At 43.4% G+C, this 25144-nt stretch overlaps 1 protein-coding gene across 2 annotated transcripts in view; it reads right to left on the bottom strand.

Annotated features, from left to right (window-relative positions):
• The window catches only part of SCAF4 (SR-related CTD associated factor 4), a 119849-nt gene extending 95629 nt beyond the window's left edge, over positions 1–24220 (bottom strand). The window contains exon 1 of one of the 2 annotated variants that reach the window (XM_077479995.1): positions 23894–24220. In XM_077479995.1, coding sequence (XP_077336121.1) covers positions 23894–23923 — 30 coding nt within the window. In that variant the 5' untranslated portion in view covers positions 23924–24220. The remainder of the gene's footprint in view (positions 1–23893) is intronic. The other variant, XM_077479994.1, reaches the window with a different exon arrangement.
• Between the last annotated feature and the right edge of the window lie 924 nt (positions 24221–25144).

Genomic DNA, 25144 nt, shown 5'->3' with positions numbered 1-25144 from the left:
GTTTGACAGTGGGGATGGTGTGTTGAAGGTGATGAGCTGTGTTGCTTTTACGCCAAACATACCGTTTTGCATTGTGGGCAAAAAGTTCGATTTTGGTTTCATCTGACCAGAGCACCTTCTTCCACATGTTTGGTGTGTCTCCCAGGTGGCTTGTGGCAAACTTTAGACAAGACTTTTTATGGATATCTTTGAGAAATGTCTTTCTTCTTGCCACTCTTCCATAAAGGCCAGATTTGTGCAGTGTACGACTGATTGTTGTCCTATGGACAGACTCTCCCACCTCAGCTGTAGTTCTCTGCAGTTCATCCAGAGTGATCATGGGCCTCTTGGCTGCATCTCTGATCAGTCTTCTCCTTGTCTGAGCTGAAAGTTTAGAGGGACGGCCAGGTCTTGGTAGATTTGCAGTGGTCTGATACTCCTTCCATTTCAAAATGATCGCTTGCACAGTGCTCCTTGGGATGTTTAAAGCTTGGGAAATCTTTTTGTATCCAAATCCAGCTTTAAACTTCTCCACAACAGGATTACGGACCTGCCTGGTGTGTTCCTTGGTCTTCATGATGCTCTCTGCGCTTTCAACAGAACCCTGAGACTATCACAGAGCAGGTGCATTTATACAGAGACTTGATTACACACAGGTGGATTCTATTTATCATCATCAGTCATTTAGGACAACATTGGATCATTCAGAGATCCTCGCTGAACTTCTGGAGTGAGTTTACTGCACTGAAAGTAAAAGGGGCCGAATAATTTTGCACGCACCACTTTTCAGTTTTTTATTTACTAAAAAAGTTTAAATTATCCAATAGATTTCGTTCCACTTCACAATTGTGTCCCACTTGTTGGTGATTCTTCACAAAAAATTAAAATATTCTATCTTTAGGTTTGAAGCCTGAAATGTGGCAAAAGGTTGAAAAGTTCAAGGGGGCCGAATACTTTCGCAAGGCACTATGTATGTATGGGGGGGGAAAAAAAAAAAAATTTTTTTTATATGTAGCAACACTACAGGAATTGTGGATGCCTAAATTATATGTGAAACAACCTATTCAACTTAGACCAGAAATGCAAGGCAAAAAAAAAGTGTGCGTGTGTGTAAAATATCTAATAAATAACATTTCTTTGATCACATGACCTCTGATCTCAGCTGCATACGTGGCTTAGAGAGCTGGGGATGCAGACTGTAGGGAGACATGTCAGCAGAAAACATCAGTACGCAGATATCCATAGTGAAAAAGTGTACACATGGGTGGGGGTGTCGGTCAGCACAAGTCTTTCCAGCAGGCTGTCCTCCCATACAAGACAAAGAGCACTAGGATGGATGCGCTTCCATTGCACACTGTAAGGCAGCCATCACATCTAAGAATTTCTAAGTTGCAGTACAATAGGGGTCAGTTCTCACCAGATGCAGTTCCGTGTTTTTTTTTCTCTGCATTAAAAATACATGCAGTTTGTTTTCCAATGTCTCTAGTTCACACCATGCAGTCAGTTTCCGGTGGAGAAACTGACTGGATGGTATGAACTAAAGCCATTGGAATACATGGCAAACAATGTGAATGCATTTTGTGCAGAAAAAAGCGCACAAAACTGCATCTAGTGTGAACTAGCACTAAAATGTTTTCTTTTATATTTAATACAGAAGAAGGAGGAAGCTGCATTTCAGCCCACAGCTCTGAAAAAACGGCACAAGTATGCCCTTCCTCCTTCAGAGCGCATACTTCAGTGACGTCACCGACGGCTGCTTGTTACTCTCCTAAATGGTGCACATTTAGAAGCTATACATTTTACCTACAGGTAAGCTTTAATTATAAGCTTACCTGTAGGTAAAAATAATGAAGCTCGTTTACTACCACTTTAATGGGCTACTGGCCAGACCTCTGAATTTTAGTTCAATACTTCTGCCTTATAGCCTTCTACACATTTGGCATGTATGATAAAGAAACATTTTCTGGGGAAATCATGAAAGTTGCTACTGCTGACTCAATCTGCGACTGTCAGTTGTATGGATATTACTGTAGAAAGCGAGGGCACATCTTTACATCGAGGAATCTAAAGATTCAACAGACTGAGTGCCAGACCTTGCGGATGGACTGAAAGTTAAGCTTGTGGGGTTTCAGCATGGAGATGGAAGGATGGAGAAAGGGACCCGACATAGCAACTGTTCTCTAGGCCTTCTCTGCTGGGGAAGAATCAGCCAACAGTAACATCCTCTGAAATCAAGAGCCAGTCTGAAGAGACATCCCTCAAAAGGCCACACAGATCAAAACACTTCATGTACAAAAGGTTATAGTCTAGAAGTTTTGTCAAACGTGCCCTATACATATGCATCAGGGTGGATAATAAAATTAAAATCAATAAAAATCTTTTTAATTTGTAAAAATTTTAATAAAATGCTTTTGGCTTAAAAAAATACAAAATAAAAATAAGCCTATACAAAAAAGAGGTTTTCTATTTAAGATACATTATTAATTTGGTTTATTCAGCATGAGGCTGTATATTCTGCAATATTTACATTTTTTGGTAAACTCATTCAATGAATCCAAGCTCTGCAAGCTGAGATAATATGCACTGTATTGATGCATTCACACAAATTTCAGTAACCATGAGATAAAACAAAGTTCAGGAATATGCCTTTATCCCATTGTTTTGCAAATCTATGTACACTACAAACTATATGATTGGAGAGAAATGCCTCTGTACCAGGCTCCAAATGAGGAGGAAGGGCAAGCAGAAAAAAAAAGGTTTAACCTAAGCATCGTATAAACCTTGTGATCTTTCTGCTCAAATCTTTACGTGCTTTATTCCTCCTCTGAGGAGCAAAATGGCAGAAGACCGTAAAAGAGACCCAGTTTGGGAATATTTACTAACCTGAGGGCTTATTTTTCTAAATAGGAAACCTTCATTTTGTGTGGCAATATTAAAGATTCTAACTACCAGCAAGAATGAGACCTTACATTTAAAGAGCACCTGTCATTTTAGATCCATCATTACAGCGCCTGTTAGCGAGCATCCACTCATCTGCTGCTGCCACATCCCTCACCTTGTTGTGTCATTGCTGCATCACCAGCCGCCCCATTAAAGTGAATGGGACTGTCGGTGAGTCAACAGCAGGATAGAGGAGCCGCTGCGAGAGATGACATTTGCTCTACCAATTATAATTAAAAATTGAGTGGAGTTACATCAAGCATTTTAAAATCTAATCCACACTATGTATTGGCATGAGAGATGTAGAAAAGGAGGAGAGGAGATGCTTCAAGCAAATCATCACAATTTCAAACACGTTTAAGGCTACAGTCATCTGCGCCATGCATTCAATAAAAGGGATCAACTTCAGCAGTAGAGGTGCGCATCTCCACTGGTCTCACTATTTGATCATCTTAACAATTTGATTCAACTATGCATCACGATTACTGCCCATACACTTTTTCTAAAAAAAATAAAAAAAAAAAAACACCCCACACACCACTCTGCATGTAGCAAAGTTCAAGACAACTTAAAGCGGACCTCCATCCCGAAGTGGAAGTTCCGCTCATCTGATCCCTCCCGTGCCACAACTGGCACCTTTCAGGGGGGAGGGGGTGCAGATATCTGGATAATCCAGGTATCTGCACCCACTTCCGGGACAAGCTAGCCGCAGCTGCTGCCCCCCCGGTTGTGTTCTGGGAAACACAGTTCCCAGGACACAGCAGGGACTAGTGGAGACGCGCAGCGCGACTCGAGCATGCGCAGTAGGGAATCACTTCCCGATTCCCTGACAGAGGATGGCGGCGGGGGCAGCGGAGAGACAAGCGATTGCTGGTCATCTGCTGCCGACATCGCTGGACCCTGGGACAGGTGTCAATTTATTAAGTCAGCAGCTGCAATATTTGTAGCTGCTGGCTCTTAATATATTTTTTAAAGGTGCAGCTCCTCTCCCCCAAAATATGAGGAGATGGTCAGACTGCAGACATGGTACAAGAGATGGTCGGACTGGACAATGTCCTCATAACCTCCGACAATGTACGCCATTTTATTAATTATGGTTTATGTATGTCGTGTTGTCTTGGTAATTGATTCACAACTTTACTGATTGTATCAATGAAATTGACAATACAACATACATAAATCATAATGAAATGGTATGGTCACTTTAATGTTTAGGTCCACCATTCTAGTGTATTTATTTTTATTACGGTCAATCGGTCATACTTTGGCAAATTTGCACAAATTTGTGCATGAGCTATAAACTGTCAGTGTCTGGCTTAAGTACCTGATGACAGAGTGCACTGGTTACCCGCAGCAGCCTGTTGTGAGGACAACAAGCACAGGACGCTGGCTCAAGTCCGAATCGGAGGAGGACTCTGGAGTCGGGGACACTTGCTCCATGTCTCCTCTCCTGTAACAGCCAGCTAAAAAAAAAAAAAAAAAAAAAAAAAAAAAAAAAAAAAAAAAAAAAACACAGCGACGCCTGGCAGCTGGGGATGACGTCAGCGGGAGGTAGGAAAGGACCACGTGGTTAGCGCCCACAGCTCACTTTGGCTCCGTTTGCAGAGAAAGAGCACAGCGCCTTTCGGCAACTAAAGCCCACAGTTCATTTTGGCTCCACTCGGAGTGACAGGGCACAGCGAGGACGAAGTCATTCAAAAACAGATTTTGGTCACAGCATTGCTACCGAATCGCAGACAGCTGAATCAGGATTCATTGATGCTGCGATTAAATTCAACACCCCTACGCAGCAATAGAAGATACCGTAAGGAACATTGACCAATCACACATTGTTTGACAATGGATAACCTGCCAGAAACAGGATAGTTGAAAAGCCTTCAAACCACTTATCAGCTGCATCCTTTAACAATATAGGTTTACTGTACCAGTGGAGGACGTACCCATTTTAAAAGGATAGGTTGTCTTTTCATAAAAAATAAAATGAGGAGCGCACAACTCTGCTCCCTCCCCACTGCACTTAGCTGCTATAAAATGACATCTTTTAACAGCCACACCAGATAGAGTAATGGGCCAGACACTTCACTACAGGTCCTCAGAGGCTGTGTAGCACCCATAACGCTATCAGTCTGCATGGCCATGAGACAGTATCTTGGAAAAAAAGCTTTTAGCTTTTTGACCACAAAAGCACATAGCGATGAACAGATTCTTTATGGAATGAACAGGGTTCTATAGGGCCATCAATGCCTTCTCCTTAAGAGCCCAATGCAGATCAGGGATTGATTGTTCCCAATATGCTGCAATGAGGATTTGTCCACCAAGTCTAGAAATGCTAGGCCTCATTCGCACATGAAAATAGATTAGTACATGTATGAAAGGCCATCTTCAGCCGCCCACAATGCACAGGTGTTCTGTGTAGGGGTGTGCAGGCAGACCACTCAAATCAATAAACAAGCAACCTGCTGCATATAGCCATGTGCATCCCACATTGTATTCTGGTGTGCGGATGTACAGGCTGTGTTTGCTGATTTGTACCCCAGACATGCATGGATGTGCATGAAGCTTATTTACACTTGTGCAACAGACTCTGAAGTCAAGTTTCAGAGTGTTTCTTATAGCTTAGAAGAGACCTGCATGCACACTGCTAAGTTTCTGCTGCCACAGAATATAAACAGGGATAAGTGGTCTAGGTGCTTTTGTGATAAATGCCCCCCACAAAATGAGGACTTGTTTTAAAACACTTGACTAGAATATGTAAATCCCTTAGTGCAGGGGTGTCCAAACTTTTTTCAAAGAGGGCCAGATTTGATGAAGTGAACATGCTCGAGGGCCTACCATTTTGTCTGACATTCTTTAAACCATTAAAATTCGGTCTAAGTGTGTTCATCCGAACACTAATACATGGCCCAACAAGAATTCTCTTGCCTTTGTGCTGTGTGTGGTGAACAGATGAGCTCGGGTGTGTTATTTGGATATACTGTATTTAATCGGCTTATACCACACACCTTAACTTTAAAAAGGAAGTCTCAGGAAAAAAAATAAATCTTACATCTTAAATAAAGACATGTGAAGCAAAATAAGGGTCAGTGCCCATCTGCAGCCCCCAGCGTATTGCCATGAATGCAGCCCACACATTGCCATGAATGCAGACTCACCATTGCCATCAGTGCAGCCCGATTCATGTCCTCTGCAGCCTTGGAGGAGACAGGGAGGGGGGCGGGATGATCGCCGACAGACATACAGGAGAAACTCCTGTTTCTATCGACGGCCTCTTTAATTGAAAGTCCCGCCTCCTGTGATGGACAAAACAGTTGTCCAATGGCAGCGCAGGACGGGACTTCCTTTTACACAGGACGCTGTGTAAACAGGAAATACTCTGTCCTGTATCCACGGCACTCGTCCCACCCCTCCATGGCAGCCAGCATATCTATCTTTTGTGGCGATCAGGGATTTCGTTGGGGGCCACAAAAGAGATATATATATATATATATATATATATATATATATATATATATATATATATATATATATATATATATATATATATATATATATATATATATGTGTGAACATGACCAGACGTCCGAAACCGGAACACGGGCCGCGATTGGCCCGCAGGCCAGCCTTTGGACATGCCTACCTTAGTGTATTGTGTGGGCAAAATATTTACTTTGGGGATAGCCTGGACTTTAGAAAAAAATAAATATAAAATATGTAGGCTGCCTTGTTGACCTCAACTACTAAAAACATGCCCAGCTGAAGTGAAGATTCAAAAGGCATAAATACTAATCTAAAATAAGTATGCAAATCAGAAGTTTTTTGAATTTGCTACATGCAAACACAGTACAGGTTCCCTTTCAAACAGTGCATACCTAGTGTGCTAACAGAATAAAGGGTCAATTCACTAAAAGATATTGCATGCAATATTTGTGGTTTTTCTTTATTTTTTAAATATAGCATGAAATTCAAAGTAAAATATCAAAATGAGGCAAACCCCACAAAAAAATTAAATAATTTACAGTGCCCTGAAAAAAAGTATTCTTACCCCTTGAAAATTTTACACATTTGTCATGTTACAACCAAAAACGTAAAAAATTTATTTTATTGGGATTTTATGTGATAGACCAAAAAAAACTAATACAATAAATAAAAATACAAAATTACTAATTGTCAAAAAAAGGTGCAAATAGTGCTTTATAGAAAAAGTGCTTTGTGAACAGCACTTAGAGCTTATGAAAGTGCATTCAATAAACATCTAATATAAAGTGTTCCTGTGCATCACTCCAGTGTCTGGAAATAGGCAAAAGTGTGCTCAAGACCATAAAGTGCATGTAATAAATTAAATTTGCAGTATGTATAGAAATAGATAAACATCTGATGTAGCTGCAGACAAAATTAAGATATATATGAGAATGGATACATGTGATATAAATCACATAAAATGTTTTCTATAAATGCAAAAAAAATAAAATAATAATTAGTGATCTAAACATAAGAATGCAAAAACCGTGCAGAGAAACAGAGGAATGTACTAATTACATTCCTTAACAGAGAGAAAACTCAATAGCAGCAATATCGTGAATTTCGATAAAGTGTCCCATACACAGTCCAATCGTGCAACTTCAGATGTAATTTCACAAACACATATAAAGTGCAATGTGCCAAGGCAACTCCCCTCCAACGGTGTTCCGTGCCAGTGCTGGTTATCTTAAATAATTACCTCACGGCTGCGAGGTATGCAGCAAAACAACCGATTTGCAGGGGGAACTCGGGAGAGTCAGGGGGGCTGTGGATAGGACTTCTGACAGTGCCGTTCTCCTTGTAGTTATGGCCAGCGAAAATGCTCAAAACAGGTAAAGAATATCCTCCATAGTGTAGTATTTAAAATCAAGTAATTTATTTGAAACAACTAAAACTACTCACAAGCAGGGACGGATAAACAGGCACACAGCTAACAGATCAGTGAGCGATTTGCTCAGATACAGACGTCACTTCCGGTTTCCTACGCGTTACGTCCCAGTTGAAGTCCATACGTGACGTAACGCGTAGGAAACCGGAAGTGGCTCCAATCCTAGTCTTCTGGGGTCCCTCGGCGGCTGTCTCGGCTAACCCCTTTCTGGGAAGCGCTCTCCCAAGGAGGTTAGCTTGCGGGCGCACTCCCGTATGATCAAGTCAACGGCCATAGCCGCCAAGTATATCACTCGGCTCCACCACCCTGCATGCTGCAACATTGATTTGATTGACAGCAGCGGGAGCCAATGGCTGCGCTGCTATCAACCATCCAATGAAGAGTGCACAGGAGCTGGGGGAAAACGCGGGATTGCACCCACGGAGATTCGGGGCTCAGGTTAGTAAAACTGGGGTTGGGGTGGGGCCGGATAGTGCAAGGTGTTTTTTCACCCTAAAGCATAGGATGAAAAAACATGAAGCTTTACAACCCCTTTAAAACATACAGCCAGAGATACAATGGAATGGTTTAGGTAAAAGCATACTCAGGTGTTAGAATGGCCCAGTCAAGGTCCAGACCTAAATTCAACTGAGAATCTGTGGCAAGACATGAACATTTCTGTTTACACTCTCCTTACAATCTGACAGACCTTCACTCTAGATGTGCAAAGCTGGTAGACCCAAAAAGACTTGCAGCTGCGATTGCAGTGAAAGGTGGTTCTACCAAGTATTGACTCGGTGTGAGGGGGGGGGGGGTTTATCAAAAAATCTATTTATGTTTTTGGTTGCAACATAACGAAATGTGGAAAATTACAAGGGGGGGGGGGGGGGGGGGATGAATAATTTTCAAGGCACTGTACTTCTGAATTGAGCACTACATGTTACACCAGGGCTGGTCAATTCCTAGTCGCAAGATTGCAATGGGGAAAAAAAAATTAAAAATACCATTTCGCTATGTTGAGATGTAAATCGGCAATGTAATAGCTGTGCGCAGAGTTTGGAAGCCCATGAGGGGTTGCACTGTAATCCAGATTAGATCTGGCACCAGCTGCTGAAAAACGACAAGTCCCAGCATTGCAAGGACAGATTACATAGCATGTGTGTAGACATGGTTAGGGATTATTGACAAGTATGTGTGAGCCAAAACCAGATTTCATGTATCAAATAGGCAGATTATTTTACATTATTTGTTCAAGTTTTGGAGTTATTTACAGATGACCGCCTAAAAGGAGGTTAATCTGCTAATTATCGCCCTGCTGTTTGTGTGATATATAGCTAGCTGTCGATTGTTTAAAGTGTCTTACAACCGAATGATTAGCATGCGATAATTCTAGCCCCCTTTTTCTAAAACAATTGATACATGTTTTTATCTACCACACACATTAAACATCTAAAATTGTAAGTAAATTAGCTAATAAACAGATTACAATATGTACCCACTGACATTAGAACATTATGACATACACAAGTTGCATAGTGCAGCAATCCATGAAAACAAAAATACAGAGCACTCAAGGCACCTTTGATTTTTTTTTTTTTTTTTAAAGATAAAAAGTTTACTAAAATTTGTACAAAACAGCATTCAAAGACAAGACTGCATTCAGAGTACAACAGGCTACACACATTCCATTGAGGTATTTTTGTTCATCAAGTAAGCACTCCTCTAATCAAATACCGAAAGGCAATAAACAAAACAACTATCCGTTGAAAGTTTTTCATGCAAAGCCCGCGCTTTCATTCCCTGCATGTACTGCATTATCAGCCTTTGGAACTCATGATTAAATAAAGAAGGGTAACATGGCATGAGTGCCCCGAGTTGCTTTTTTGGATTGCTGTTTGTACACATGCCAGAAGCACTGAGACCCACTGGTGTAATTTCACAGAGGCCAGAAAGGTGGGATCTTTAACCACTTTCAGACCGGACCATTTTGCTGGTAAATGACCAGAGGTCTTTTTACAATTTGGCACTGCGCTGCTTTAACTGGTAATTGCGCAGTCATGCAATGTTGTACCCAAACAAAATTTGCGTCCTTTTTTTCCCACAAATAGAGCTTTCTTTTAAAGGTATTTGACTGACTCTGCGATTTTTATTTTTTGCGACATAAACGTAAAAAGACCGCAAATTTTGAAAAAAAATGATATTTTCTACTTTGTTATTAGAAAAATCCAATAAACTCAATTTTAGTCATACATTTAGGCCAAAATGTATTCAGCCACATGTCTTTGGTAAAAAAAAAAAAAAAAGTCAATAACTGTATATTTATTGGTTTGCGCAAAAGTTGTCACATCTACAAACTAAGGTACGTTTTCTGGAATTTACGCAGCTTTTAGTTTATGACTGCCTATCTCATTTCTTGAGGTGCTAAAATGGCAGGGCAGTACAAAACCCCCCCAAATGACCCCATTTTGGAAAGTAGATACCCTAAGGAAATTGATAAGTGGCATGTTGAGCCCATTGAATATTTTATTTTTTTGCCTCAAGCGATTTAATAATGACAAAAAAATTATTATTTTTTTTTTTTACACAAAGTTGTCACTAAATGATATATTGCTCACACATGCCATGGTTATATGTGGAATTGTACCCCAAAATACATTCTGCTGCTTCTCCTGAGTACGGGGATACCACATGTGGTCGACTTTTTGGAAGCCTAGCCATGTACGGGGCCCCGAAAACCAAGCACCGCCTTCAGGATTTCTAAGGGCGTACATTTGTAATTTCACTCCTCACTACCTATCACAGTTTTGAAGGCCATAAAATGCCAAGATGGCACAAAACACCCACAAATGACCCCATTTTAGAAAGTAGACACCCCAAGCTATGGGCTGAGAGGCATGTTGAGTCCATGGAATATTTTATATTTTGCCACAAGTTGCGGGAAAATTACAAACTTATTTTTTTTTTTTCACAAAGTTGTCACTAAATGATATATTGCTCACACATGCTATGGGCATATGTGAAATGACACCCCAAAATAAGTTCTGCTGCTTCTCCTGAGTACGGGGATACCACATGTGTGGGATTTTTCGGGAGCCTAGCCGCGTACGGGGCCCCGAAAACCAAGCACTGCCTTCAGGATTTCTAAGGGTGTAAATTTTTGATTTTACTCCTTACTACCTATCGCAGTTTTGAAGGCCATAAAATGCCAAGATGGCACAACCAGCCCCCCCCCCAAATGACCCCATTTTGTAAAGTAGACACCCCTAAATTTAGGGGTACACTAGTGAGACTCACAGGTAAAAAAAGCACCTAGGCTGTCAGCGACTGTATCAAAACGCTACAAAAAAAAAAAATGTTAGCGATCGCAGGGATCAGGCCTGACTCTGCGAACGCTGCAGTTATGTGTGTTGTGTTTTGTAAGTGACAGTGATCGATCGATACTGCACTTGGGTGGGCTAAACGCAGGTGCTAGCAGGTATCTGGGCTGATCCCGCTAACAATGCGTTTTGGGAAACCTAAACTGCTGGTGACGCTAATATAGATCTGATCAGATACTATATTACTAAGGGAGGTGTATGCTTTGTGCGTGGGTGTTAGCGGTACTGGCACTAACCTGACGCTGCCTGGGGCGACGCAGACCTTATCTGACCCTCAAACTTATATCACCCGCTGGGTGATCAGTGGGTTAAACCTTTATTAGGTAATAAATGGCGGGTGCCCTGAAACTATAAAAAAATAACTAACCAACCAGCGTCACCTGTAACAGTTATATGGTGATCACTGGTGAAAGGGTTAACTAGGGGGCAATCAGGGGGCTTTATGCGGTAGTATATGGGGGTCCCTGGCGCTATAAAAAGCTGCGGCGAACCTAAATACCTACCTGCCTAACTAGCGACACCTGTGACACTAATACAGCGATCAGAAAAACGATCGCTTATTAGGCTGGGTTCACACTGGAGCAATGCGGGAACGCCACGAATCCGCGGCGGGTTCCCGCATCACACTGCCCTATGCGAACTGCTGGGAGTGTCAGTGAAATGTTAATGACACCCCCAGATCAGTTCGCATATCGCAGTGCGATCTGCAAACTCGGACAGGAATCGGATCGCATGGTGTGAACACCCATGCGATCCGATTCTGCTGCGGACCAAAAAAAGGGTCCCGTGCGAGTTTGCGGCGGGTGCGATGCAAATTCAGCCATACTATCTGTATGGCTGAACTCGAATCGCACAGAGATCGGATGTGATTTGCACTGCAGTGCGAATCACATCCGTTCTCATAAACCGCTGCAATGTGAACCCAGCCTTAGTGACACTGGCGACGGGGGGTGATCACGGGGTTAAACCTTTATTGGGGGGGGGGTTAGGGGGGTACCCTAGAACTAAAGGGGGCTAACCCTAACTGCCCTAACAGTTATTACAGTCACAAATGACACCAATGCAAAAAAAATGCAACTGGTGTCACTGTGACTGGGGGGCAGGGGTGATTAGGGGGTGAGAGTGTGCCTGGCATGTTCTACTGTATTGTGTAGTGTTGGTGCAACTCACCGATCCTCTCTCCTCGGTGCCGGAACGAAAAATACCGACACGGAGGAGAGATTACATCACTTCCTCTGCCTGTGTTTACATTACAGGAGAGGAAGTGATGTCACGCTGCACTTCCATTCGTCAGGTGCGATCGCGAGGGGGTGGCCATGAACGAATGGCCGCCCCCTCATCCCGGATCGCTCCTGAACGGATTCCGACCGCCGCTGGCACCGGGGGGGGGGCGATCGGGCCCCTCACCCGCGGGAAGGCAGGGACGTACAGGTACGCCCATATGCCTGCCCGTGCCATTCTGTCGACGTACATCGTCGTGCGGCGGTCGGCAACTGGTTAAAGCGGAGTTCCTCCCAAAAATGGAACTTCCGCTTTAAGTGATGGTAACCTCCGACATGCCACATTTAGCATGCAATTATTTTTTTTGTTGGGGGAGCGGATACCCTCTCCTTTTCACACTGGAAGGAAATTCACCCCCCTCTGCAATCTTCTGGGGAGCTGTGGAGAGGAGTGGGGCTTCGTGCCCCCCGCATTGCTGGACCATGGGGACGGGGGAGTGTGTACCTTATTTTTAGTGGGACCTCCTGTCCCACTTTCTTCTCGCCCCAGGCGGCCCCCTCCCTTGCCAGTGATCTTCTAGGACACAACACAGGTCCCAGAAGATTGGCTGGCCGATAGCACAGCGCAGCACGCGCCCGGCCACAAAGCTGTAAGCGGTCACGGCCCAGTGCCCACAGTTACTATGATGGCGGAGAGGAGCGAGGCTCCGGGTGGCCACATCGCTGGACCTGTTTATTAAAGTCGGCAGCTATACTTTTTGTAGCTGCTGACTTAATAAACTAAAAAAACAGGTGGAACTCCGCTTTAAGCACAGTCTTTAATATGCACTAGTCTGAGCATCCTCCAGGGTTATTCCGGCACTTTCACACTTCACTTTAAACCTGCCAGTAAAACACCTATGTGTTAATGGAGCACTTTTAGTGCAGTTTTTAAAGGGCATGCGACTCAAACGGCACAAAAATGTTTAGTGGGGGAGTTTTTGAGGCGGTTCCCATTAATTTCAGAGTGTTTTTGGTGCAATTTCTCTTCTTTCGCTCCCCAAACCTGCTTCAAAGATGCTGCAAGCAGAATTTTTTTTCACTGCCACAAAAGAACATTTATTGATTTTAAAAAGGGAAGCATTTTTTCTTGAGCTTCTCGGGTTTCTGTGGAAAAAAAAAAAAAGGCGTTTGAAAGATTCCTCAGTGTAAAAAGGGGCCTTAGCAGTGCCACACGTCTATTTTACTTGGCATGGTGCACAGTGCTGGCTCCCATCTGTTAGGGAGACTCCAGGCCTGTGTTAGGGGTACAAGGACCAAAATCTCTCACCAGCTTTATCCTCATTCAGGTGTTGTGAACAGTCATTACATAAAGGGGGCAAATCATAAGCACTCTACACGGACATTCAGTTTGCAGTAAAGCCAAGAAATGTTGAGGGTAAACAGTGCAGACTATTTAAAAAGAAATGCAGCTTAAAATAATTCTAACAGTAGAAGGTTTTTATTACCTTAATACATACTATGCATTAAGATGTAAAAAAACCTGGGTTCCCCCTTAAAATTACCTGAGCCCCATCTCAATCCAGTACTGTGCATGATGAGAGCAGAGGCTCCCCTGGGTTTCCCTCATTGGCTCACACAGGAGTGTGAGCCATTGGCTCCTGCCGCTGTCAGTCACAGCCAGTGAGCCAATGACGAGGGAGCAAGACTGAGCCACACTCCGAGTGTGAATGAACAATGAGGAGTCAGGACCAGTGGCAATGGACCCCAAAAAAAATAAAGCACACATGAAAGGTCACTAAACTTTTTGAACTTCATTGAGTCAGGTTTTGATAGCTGCAGTATTACAATAACGCTAGCGATTCTGTTCATGTGGGCTTTCAGTAACAGCACAAAAAAAAAAAAAAAAAAAAGGGTTAAGACACATCCAGTAGTTTGCGACAACTGGTCAGTTTAGAAAGTTTATGCAACATAAAATGTGTGTGCCAAAGATGACTGTACTTTGCTCATATTAAGCAAGCTTAGTAAAGTCCAATGAACTCTATAGAAAATGAACCCCTCGGTGTGTATGGATTCTAGAATGAGGCCTGCATAAAAAGTTAACCAGTTGAGCAAAAATTAACAATATCCACCCAACAAACCGGACTGCTCATAATGCTATGAATAGCACAGATCAAGATCTGTTCTGCATGCTGAGGTCAAAATATGTAAAGGGTTTTTTTTTTGACAGATAAGATTAGGAAACACATTTAACTGCTTGCCGACTGCCAGCTGTCAATTGACAGCCAGGTGGCGCTGCTCTTGCGGCGGGAGGGCGACATATGACACCCTTGCCTTTTCGGCCCACCAGGGGGCACTCGCCGTGTCACTGGAGACTCGATGTGCCTGCCCGGCGGCCGCTATATACGCCGGGCACCCGCGATTGCCCGGTAAAGCAGGACCGTGGATCTGTGTATGTAAACACATTCCATTATTGCACGAGAAGTTGGTTGCATTTGCTTTTGTATTTGTTTAGCTCGGCTTATGATTTTTCGTTTTCCTATTCTGCATGTATGTGACATAGTGAAGCCGCAGCTGAATATCTTCATATATAAGAAATTCATATATACTATATTTCACATATTCACACATTTATTTTTTTCACCTTAGCGCAGTTTTTCCCCCTTTTTTCTTTGTATGTAAACACAGATCCACGGTACTGTCAGGAGGAGACCGATGGTGTGTTCTCAGTACAGAGAAACACCGATCGGTCTCCTCCCCTTGTCAATCCCCTCTCCCTACAGTTAGAATCAACCATTGATTAAAAAAAAAAAAAAAATCTTGACTGACTTTAATAATTCAGATCTGAAAGGGTTATATTAGGCATACTTGCAGTTACTACATTCTTATATGGTTTGTATATGAATAGCATCCCTAATGAAGTCATGACAGGCAGCCTTGACGCAGAGCATTGCACTGTAGGTTGCAGATGTGGTAGGGGGCCCATTTCCTTCAACCAAAAAAGTGGAAGCTTCTCCATTTGCTCTGTTTTTTTAAGATAAGATTTGGAAAGAAACTGAGGGTAAATCCAACATTTTTAATTGCTGTCAGAACAAAGCTATATTCAGACCGGCAGATATTACAGCTGCACTCTGTGCTATGGAAACTGGTCGATTAGCAGGAGCACCATCCCTGGACGCACATAGTCCACGTTCATGGTTGTTCAAAGGCTCTATTCCCTTATAACTGCCAAGATAAGTCTGAACGGCCAACAAATGTCACATATATATCCTTGCGAAAGTATTCGGCCCCCTTGAAACTTTTTTAATAAAAAAAAAATCAAAAGTGGGGAGTGCAAAATTATATATATTTTTTTTCTTCTCACATTAATGTTTTTATAATTTAGTCAGTTTGATCCCCTTTAGGGGAGTTTATATACATTATTTTTTTTGTTGTCAATTTATTGATCATGGGTTTTATTGGTGTGAAGACATTTAGTGGTTGCAGTAGCTTTCTTTCATTTGGTTAATTGCACCTTTTATCATTTTTATATATTTAAGCTCAAAATAGCCCAGGACAGATGAGGTGAAATCTTTAAAACACAGACTCTTGTTTCAGTGACAAACTCCTATATGGAGATTTCTCCTCACTTTGGGGAGATATTCAATTACATTCTGTTGTGTCTCCAAGGGAGGACAGGAAGACACGCCCCAGCAGCACACAGGGAGCAACAAAGGCCCGAAGTGCTTCAAACAATTGAGTGGGCTGCAATGTGTGTCCATTTGATGTTCTAGTTGGATGATGTATCAATAGGTTGAAAATGGCCCTGGAAAGCCAGCATGAGTAACATTTCAAAACAAACTATTTCAATATCAGTATTGTGCAGAAATTCACAATGCTCATTTGTGCTACTTGAACAAACCAAGCTGACCACCTTTTGGCCTTGTTCTCACCAGCCTGCACGCACTTTGACGACATTGTTGTCTCTGTGCCCTTGCCTTTATCAATGGACAGTGTGAACAAGTACATTTTTAATAAGTATTACAGCAGCGGTTGCTAGGGGTTTTTTTTTTTTTTTTTTTAAAGAGGAGTGTTTTGCTCTCCTGCACAATAGTGGCTGCATTGCCCTGGCGCAAGTATCGCTCAAAGTCATTAGTATGAGACCAGAGGAACCTCTTGTCACTAGGCAGTGCCTCTCCCAGAAGAAAAAAAAAAAATCCTCCCTTGCAGTAGAGCTGTTCCTGCACTGCAAAAATTAGCGCATTTGGCTGGACTTCTTACGGATCACAGGAGTGCAGTTAGTTTTGCACTCCCGTGAGCAGTTTTCAGCAGACAGCAGGCTGAAGTCCACTCTCTGCTGACATCACCAATGTCAGTCCAGGCCCTGCATCATCGCAGCAATACAGTTTGGATCCGCCAGACGCCTCACCCTCTCAACAAGTCGCTAAGAGCCAGAGCTGGCCGCCCCCATCCCCTCCGCAGCCCAGAGCCGTGACTGAGTCTACAGCTCTCTGCTCACGAAGATCTGAAAACCAAGCGATCAACGAGGTTTGATTGCTCGGTTCTCGGTGCAGAGGCAGCATCGGACCCATGCTGCATCCACCTAGGCAAGTATAAATCTTGGGGGGAGTATATACACACACAAAACTTTACTTGTCTTCTATATGCTATAAGTCTAGGGCAGCGTTTCAACTTTCAGTTGAGGCACCCCTCAAATTATGCAATCGAGACACCCCCATTCTAAAATTGTAAAAATCTAAACTAATGGTTTTACATAATGCAGCAACATTAACATACATAGGACACCCAATGTTAGAGGCCATGTATTCTTCCAAGGCAAATACACCTTTGAACACTGGTACTGACTAGTATTCCAATGTTTCTCTTCTCTCAGTTAATGTGACCCCAGTGCTGACAGAGTGGCAGGGGAGGGGCAAACACAGATGCTGTGCAGGGGCCCAATAATATCATTGGTTGTTAGGATACAAACAGCTAGAAGTTTGTAATGGTCCACAATGAAAACCTTTGGCTTTGTGTAACTAAAAGCCAGGCTTCATCCACCCGCTAGCTTGTATACAATTTTAAGGCACCACTAAAGAAACCTGAAGTCACCCTGGTTAAAAAGAGCTGGTCTAGGGGACTATTGGCACTTTCAGGCTGGAAAATCACAGTACATCTAACTGCTCCTACACTGCCTGTGCCCTCCACAGTCCTGTGGCAGAACACAGGAGCCTGCTCATGTTCCATGCCAGTCTTCAACACAAACAAAATGGAACACACACACACACACACCCCCCCACACACACCAATGGCATCCAAGATTCAACCACATTTATTGAATAGACAAACACACTGCTGCATCCCTCCATCCGGTGCTACTCATCTAACATTTCACCCATGGCAGGGCTTAGTGGTGGCTAGGTTTACATATTCGGTTGGGGGGGGGCTGTTCTGAGTGGAACCTGTCCTGTTAACCGCTGTATGGTCTTGGTCACCATGCTGCAGCTCAGTTTCAGGGTCTTTGCTTGGATCTTCTTATATCCTAGGCCATCTTTATGTAGAGCAACAATTCTTTTTTTTCAGATCCTCAGAGAGTTCTTTGCCACGAGGTGCCATGTTGAACTTCCAGTGACCAGTATGAGAGAGAGCAAAAACCTAAATTTAACACACTCCTGAGACTTTGTAACACTAAGGAGTCACGTGACAGCTGGGAGGGGAAAAATGGCTAATTGGGCCCAATTAGGACATTCACCTATAGATTATCTGCAGGTTTTCTATGGTTAGATGGAAAAAGTGCAACAGATTTCTCCATGTTCGCTAAACTGTGTGGATGGAGGAATCTCCCACTTTTTCCATCTAACCAAAGATTATCTGCAGATTTTCTATAGGTATATGGCCAGCTTTAGGGGTGTACTCACTTTTGTTGCCAGAGGTTTAGACATTAATGGCTGTGTGTACACTCACTACTTTACAGTGTCATTTCTTCAGTGTTGTCACATGAAAAGATAATTTACAAAAATGTGAGGGGTGTACTCACTTGTGAGATACTGTATATATTACACACATACTGTATAATACACCCAGAAATAGGATACACAGGGCATTTCAACTAGGAGTCAGACATGAAGTTACATAAAAAGGATATAAATCTTTTTTATAATTACTAAACAATAAAACTTTTTTGCATGGATATTACACACAATACTGGTAAAAGTATTTTAAATTTGATTGTAATGACTTAAAGTTGTTGTAAACCTCAGACACGAAATATGAACAAAGCATATCACTCTATAATGTGTACTTGTCTCAATTAAGGCTGCATTCACACCTGAGCGTAGCGTTTTTCAAGCGTTTTTTGCAGCGTTTTTTACCACGTTTTGTCGCAAATTTGTGCAGGGCAAAAGGTCACCAATGTTAAAGAAAAACGCCCAAATCAGCCCGATTCACGCGACAAAAAAGGGTCTGGAACTTGTTTGAGCTTCGGGCATAGGGCTTCAGGCGACTTGGAGTGGAGATGTGAACCATCTCCATTGAGAATAATGGATTTTTTCCCCTCCAGCGTTTTGTAGCTTCAGGAGTCAAGCTACAAAAAGCTCAGGTGTGAATGGGGTCTAAGAGCAGTAAGTGTCATTTGTGTTTCATTCTGCTGCTATCAGCGTGAATCACTTATGACAAGTTCTCCTGGCACTGAGGGGGGGGGAAAAAAAAAAAAAAAAAGGTGACAGGGAAGAGAGTGCCACCTAATGGACAGCCTCAGCTCTGTTCATGTGAAGGGGGTGTGTCCCTTCCCACCAATCAGCTCTCCTCACTGAGCTCCCTCAGAGTAACTTCAGCTTTCCACCCCCTATTTTCTGACAGCTTAGACACTTCTGGACTTTGTACAGATGCAGAGAATAGACAGCAGATAAACAGGCACAACTTACTTAGGAGGAATTATGTCATCTCTATCACCTGAGGCCAGTCACTTCAGTGGGTATATGTAAGGGTTGACAACCACTTGTCTCCAGTTTCTCTGGGTTCAGATCTTCCCTGTACAGAGCCTTTACATCGCCTCCATATCCTGCCCAGGACTACATATCCCAACGAGGCATTGCTCCTCACACATTCACAAGTACTTACTGACATGTATGAACAACGTACTGTATATGTGCTGCAATGTGTACATAGACATGTAATCATCAATTATGTGGATTATTCGTTTAGCCCTTTTTACATTTGAGATTGGGGGGAGTGGGAAAAAAACCCTTCTGTTCAACGTTTTTACTGCCCCTCACTGCTCCCCATTTTCTGTACATGTCACACCTGGGGGTATGCACTTGCCGTGGCCGATGCAGGAATTATGGAACAATGGTGGAACCATAAACTGAGCATGACCCATTCAAGTGAACAGCCCTGTGTGTGTTTTGCATGGCAAAGAAGCTCGGGGACTAAACTCAGGCACTCAGCCAAGTGTGTTCTGCTACAATTGTAAGCAAAATCTAAAACTGACGTTCACACTTGATCATCAGTTACAACACACAGTTCTTTCTTTTTGGGATAAAGGTTTTACTATATATATATATATATATATATATATATATATATATATATATATATATATGCTGATCATTGTTTGTCTCAGCTCTGTAAACTGATACACCTGGAAGACAGCTTGTTCTTTTAAAAAACAGACTTGCTGGCTAGATCACCATGTGAAAAGTGAATGCCTAAAAAGTAAACAAATACAGCCATCACATCTACAAATTGGTAAGCTGTAATATAAATAATAAAGGTTTGCTTTTGGAATACCGCTTTAAAGCTAAAGTAAGCTACAAATGAGCTACACAAACCAAAAACACTATTTAATACTGGAAGAAAACTCCCTGATCCATTAATTTATGTCTCAATGCATTATCGTGCTGAGAAATCAATTTACAAAACAACCCCCTAGCATTTCTGGCTGTGGCAATCTTGAGTAAGGGCAGATGATTCATGTAGCATTTACTTCCTGGAATCCATCTACTCTTAGTTCAGGCATGCAAGGAGGATGTGCTTAAAGCAGAACTTTAGTCAGATAATTAAGTCCTGCTAAATCACTTCAGGTTGTCCCCTTTTGCAGGTATAGCTATGCAAAACATTAAAACTAAGTGCCTATGCTGTAGGGCTGCAACTAACGATTATTTTCAGAATCGATTAGTTAGCTGATTATTTTGATTAATCGGTTAATAACCAAAAAAATAAATAAAAAAAAGTGTGGTGTATAATTTAGTTAATATGTATTTTGGAAAGTAGCAATAAAGAATGGCACCAACAAACCTGTAAGTAGATGCATACTAGTTCATGCCTTTTCCCTTACAGGTGTAGAAAAAAAAAAAAAGCCAGCGGGTTTACTACCGATTTAACTGCTTGCCGAGATATACGGCGGTAAGGCGGCTCTCCTGCTCAGGATCACGTACCTGATCCTGCATTTCCAGGTTTGGGGCATGCGCCACTGTGATTAGACACAGCAGGAGCCGATTAGCGGGTATAAACTCGATGTCCGCCAACACGTTGGTGCACAGGTAGAATGGTGGTCTGCCTATGCAAACAAGGCAGATCACCATTCTGACAGTACAGAAGACATGGGTACTGTATCTGATAAGCAGGGAAACCGATCCATGCCTTCTAGTACAAGCACCTCCCCCACAGTAATAAAACACTGGTTAAGCACACAGTTAACCCTTTGATTGCCCCTGGTGTTAACCCCCTCTTTGCCGGTGTCATTTATACAGTGACAATGCATCTTTTTAGCACTGTATTGGTGTCACTGGTCCCCAAAAAGTGTCACTGTTAGATTTGTTCGCCGCAATCCCCCCCCCCCCCCCCCCCCCAAAAAAAACTCCATAAATCTATCCCATAGTCTACATCTACAATCAATATACGCTTTTCAGGATATTTTTTTATTTTTTTTATCAGTAACATGTAGAATGCATACTGACCTAAATTAATAAATTTGATTTAATTTTTTTTAATGGGAACGAGAGCAGAATGTAAAAAAAATATATATATACACATTTTTTCCAAAATTGTTGCTTTTTTGTTTATAGTGCAAAAAATATACGCAGAGGTGATTAAATATGACAAAAAGAAAGCTCTATGTGCGGGAAAAAAAACACAAAAGGACAAATTTTAGGTACAGAGTTGCACGACTGCACCATTGTCAGTTAACCCCTAGGTTCCGACCACATGCAAATTGCAGCCGGGCCTTGGCGCCACATATTTAAATGCATCAGCACCGATAGAAGTGGGTTGGGAGCAAGCTTCTGGCACGGTGACCGGCGGCTCCCAAAAAGCTCCCGATAGCTCCTTACGATCTGGGACTTTTCCACATCATGTGACTGCTGATCTCAAACAGTCACAAGCAACACCTTCTGAAATGCCAAACCCCTTAAAGGGCCGGTGTTATGTTGAGACATGCCCCCCCATCAAAAAGCGCCGGGCTGAAGGGCGCATGCGCAACGCATATGCCCTATGTAACATCACAACAGCTGATTTTACCATCATTGCCCGGGAGTGACAGGTGGATCATACAGACAGTGTGTATAAATCATTGACAGGCTGGCTATAGCTGCAGCTGTACAGGTAGAACCACAAATCCTATTGTTTACATGTGTACCGGGCCTTTTGTACTCAGGACGGTGGATAAGTCACACTATGTATGTGACGGTGACCTGGCGCACAATAGCCGATAGAATTTTGTTTTTCTGTCAGCTTGTGCCCCGCGCTCCCGTGGGGATTTCATGTCCATGATGGGCAGATTAAAGTGGAGATCCACCCCAAAAACAAAAAATGAATTAATGTGCAAAGAAAAAAAAATAAAAACATTTGGAGAAATAATTTTTTTAAACTCCCTTCTAAATGCCTGTTGCTAGGGGGGGTCCTTCGTAGTCTGTCTCCTTCAGCGCCTGGGCTCCTGACGTCACTTCCCTCAGCGCAGAAAGGGAGATCACCTCTCCCCCCTCCCTCTAGGAAATCTGGGACAAGTGACAGGTCCCAGATGATTGCGTGGCCAGTATCGGCGCGCGGATGCGCAGTGGGTTCCGAGCTGTGGAGCCACATCCGGGCCCCCATAGTTAAAATGCCTGTGCCACTGAGCGGAGGAGGAAACGCGCAAGGATTCATTCCCCTGCATCGCTGGACCATGGGACAGGTAAGTGTCCGATTATTAAGTCAACAGCTGCAGTATTTGTAGCTGCTGACTTTAATTTTTTTTTTTTATTATTATTAATGGGAATTCTGCTTTAAGTTATCTAAACACGCCCCGCAAGCATAAATCTGGACAAAGTTTTTTTTTGCAGCAGCAGCAGCAGCAGCAGCACTGCCCATCTAATTCCGCCCCAAAGTGGCCATAAATCCACCCATCATGGACATGAACTCGCCACGGGACCGCGGGGCACAATCTGGCAGAAAAATAAATAAATCTGTCGGCTATTGTGAGCCTGCGCCGTCTCAACAGCTGACGGTGAAATCAGCTGTTTTGATGTTACGTACGGCACATGTGCCCTTCGGCCCGGGCACTTTTCGATGTGGGGCATTGACAGAACACCGGCACCAAGGAGTTAAATGCTTTTAAATCTTTCGGTCCTTAAGTGGTTAAAGGGTCAGCATCAAGGGGTTAACGTAAGTGCCATATCAAAAAAATTACCTGGTCGTGGGGGGGGGGGTCTTCAAGTCCTTAAGGGGTTAAAGGGATTACTATAGTGCCATAGCAAAAAAATTACCTGGTCATGGGGGTTAAATCTTCCAGTCCTTAAGGGGTTAAGGGGTCAGTATCAAGGGGTTAACGTAACAGTGTCATCTCAAAAAAAAAAAAATGACCTGGTCATGGGGGCAAATCTTCCAGTCCTTAAGCGGCTAAAGAGTCAGCATCAAGGGGTTAACGTAACAGCAGCATATCGCAAAAAAAAATGACCTGGTCATGGTGGGGGATAAATCTTCCGGTCCTTAAGTGGTTAAAGGATCAGCATAAAAAGGGTACTGTAACAGTGCCATATCTCAAATAAATGGCCTGGTCGTGAAAGGGGGGGGGGTAAATCTTCCAAAGCTGAAGTGGTTAAGAGATCCAAATGCAGATTGGTGTTCAGAAATTACAGCAGGTGTAAAACGAGGCCTAACAGGGGCATCTCTCATTTCCTGTTGTGTCACCAGGACAGGAAGTGACATGAAATGTTTTAACTTCCCTGAGACACAAACGAGAAAAGAATAATAAAATAGTTGTAATCCTGTCATTCTCTATCCAAAATATAGACAAGAAAGGAGAATGGCTTTAGATATAAGGCAGACGGCCCTAGCGAATGTTTACATGTGTAGCACAGGAGTCTGAGGCCTTCCAGGGTCAAAGGTTGTGAAATTCTGCACCATACAAAGGTAGATGTAGGGGTGGGTGTGTTTGTGGTCTGTCCCTTCATGCATTGCGGTCTGCAGGCCTCATTGTAAGGCTCAGAGATCCCCCCTCCTCCCACAGGCCGCGGCCTAGTCCCCCCCCGACACCCCAATCCCCCTCCCCCGGGCCTCACCTCCTGGTTAAAGGCGTTCACGGCGTCCATGCTGCTGCGCTGAGTGAGGGGCGAGGTGATGAGGAGGAGGAGGGGTCACCACACTGCGTGTCTCACAGCCGTCCTCGCCTCACTGTCTGTCCCGTTTGCTCGCTGCTACCGCCGCTCTCTCCGCTCCCGCATGTCTCGCTCTGATATGGGGGGGGGGGGAGGAAGGCTCTACAGGGAAAAGGGAGGGGGAGTGGCTCCGGTCCGCCCGTGTATCGCCAAGACTATGACAGAGGACGGAGCTTCGCTGCCTCACCGCCGGAACAAGATGGCGCAGCTCGGCCAGCGCAAGGCACGCCGGGAGGGAGAAGAGGGGCGGGGCGACTAGAGCATCAACACGAGCTCGCGCTTTCCGTGGCGTGTCTCCTCAGCAGCTTCCCGCCTTCCAGGCGCGCTCCGTACCCGCGTGCACGGCGCCCTGTGTGAGGGAAGTCATATGATCTCCCCCTCACCCCTCCTGTGCTGTGCTGCTGTGTCAGTCTGGTTAGCAGACGTGGTCGTCTGCCTAGAACGTAGAAGATGTACAAAATTAATAATAATAAATACTCTGCATATAATTAACTCAGAAGAATTTACCTCCTTCCTGAGCAGAGCGTGATTTGCGATTTGGCACTGCGTCGCTTTAACTGACAACTGCGCATTCGTGCAACGTGGCTCCCAAACAAAACTGACGTCCTTATTTCCCCACAAATAGAGCTTTCTTTTGGTGGTATTTGATCGCCTCTGCGGTTTTTATTCTTTGAGCTATAAACAAAAAAAGCTTAAATTTTACTTTTTGGTATGGGAGTATCCTTTCCTACAGTTAGTGTCAGCCAGAGATAGATTGGTGCAATTCAAAATAGTACATAGGGTATATTACACTCCACAACGTCTTCACAGAATCTATCCATCTGTCCCTGCTTTTTGTTGGAGATGCAACTCACTTTCGGCGGATTTTATACACATGTTCTGGAGCTGTCCTCAGATAGCTAGGTTTTGGGTGGAGGTGACTAATTTTATTCTGGAGGTTACCACCGTTAACATACCTTTATCGGTCGAGATATACCTCTTAGGACTGGTTGAGCCGCTGGCTCCACGCCGAGCGCTCAGAACACTCCTGGGCTTATTGCTGTACTATGCCCGTAAGTCGATTGTTCTTAAATGGAAGGCCCCGGTAGCCCCCTCTATTAATTTTTGGAAGAACTTAGTGAATACGGCTCTCCCTCTATACAAGGCCACCTACCT

This window comes from Lithobates pipiens, unplaced genomic scaffold, assembly GCF_037356315.1.
Source record: "Lithobates pipiens isolate NorthernLeopardFrog02 unplaced genomic scaffold, aLitPip1_a1.2 Scaffold_16, whole genome shotgun sequence".
NCBI lineage: Eukaryota > Metazoa > Chordata > Amphibia > Anura > Ranidae > Lithobates > Lithobates pipiens.
The sequence above is the reverse complement of the archived record's forward strand: the minus strand, read 5'-3'. Positions and strand labels throughout refer to the sequence as shown.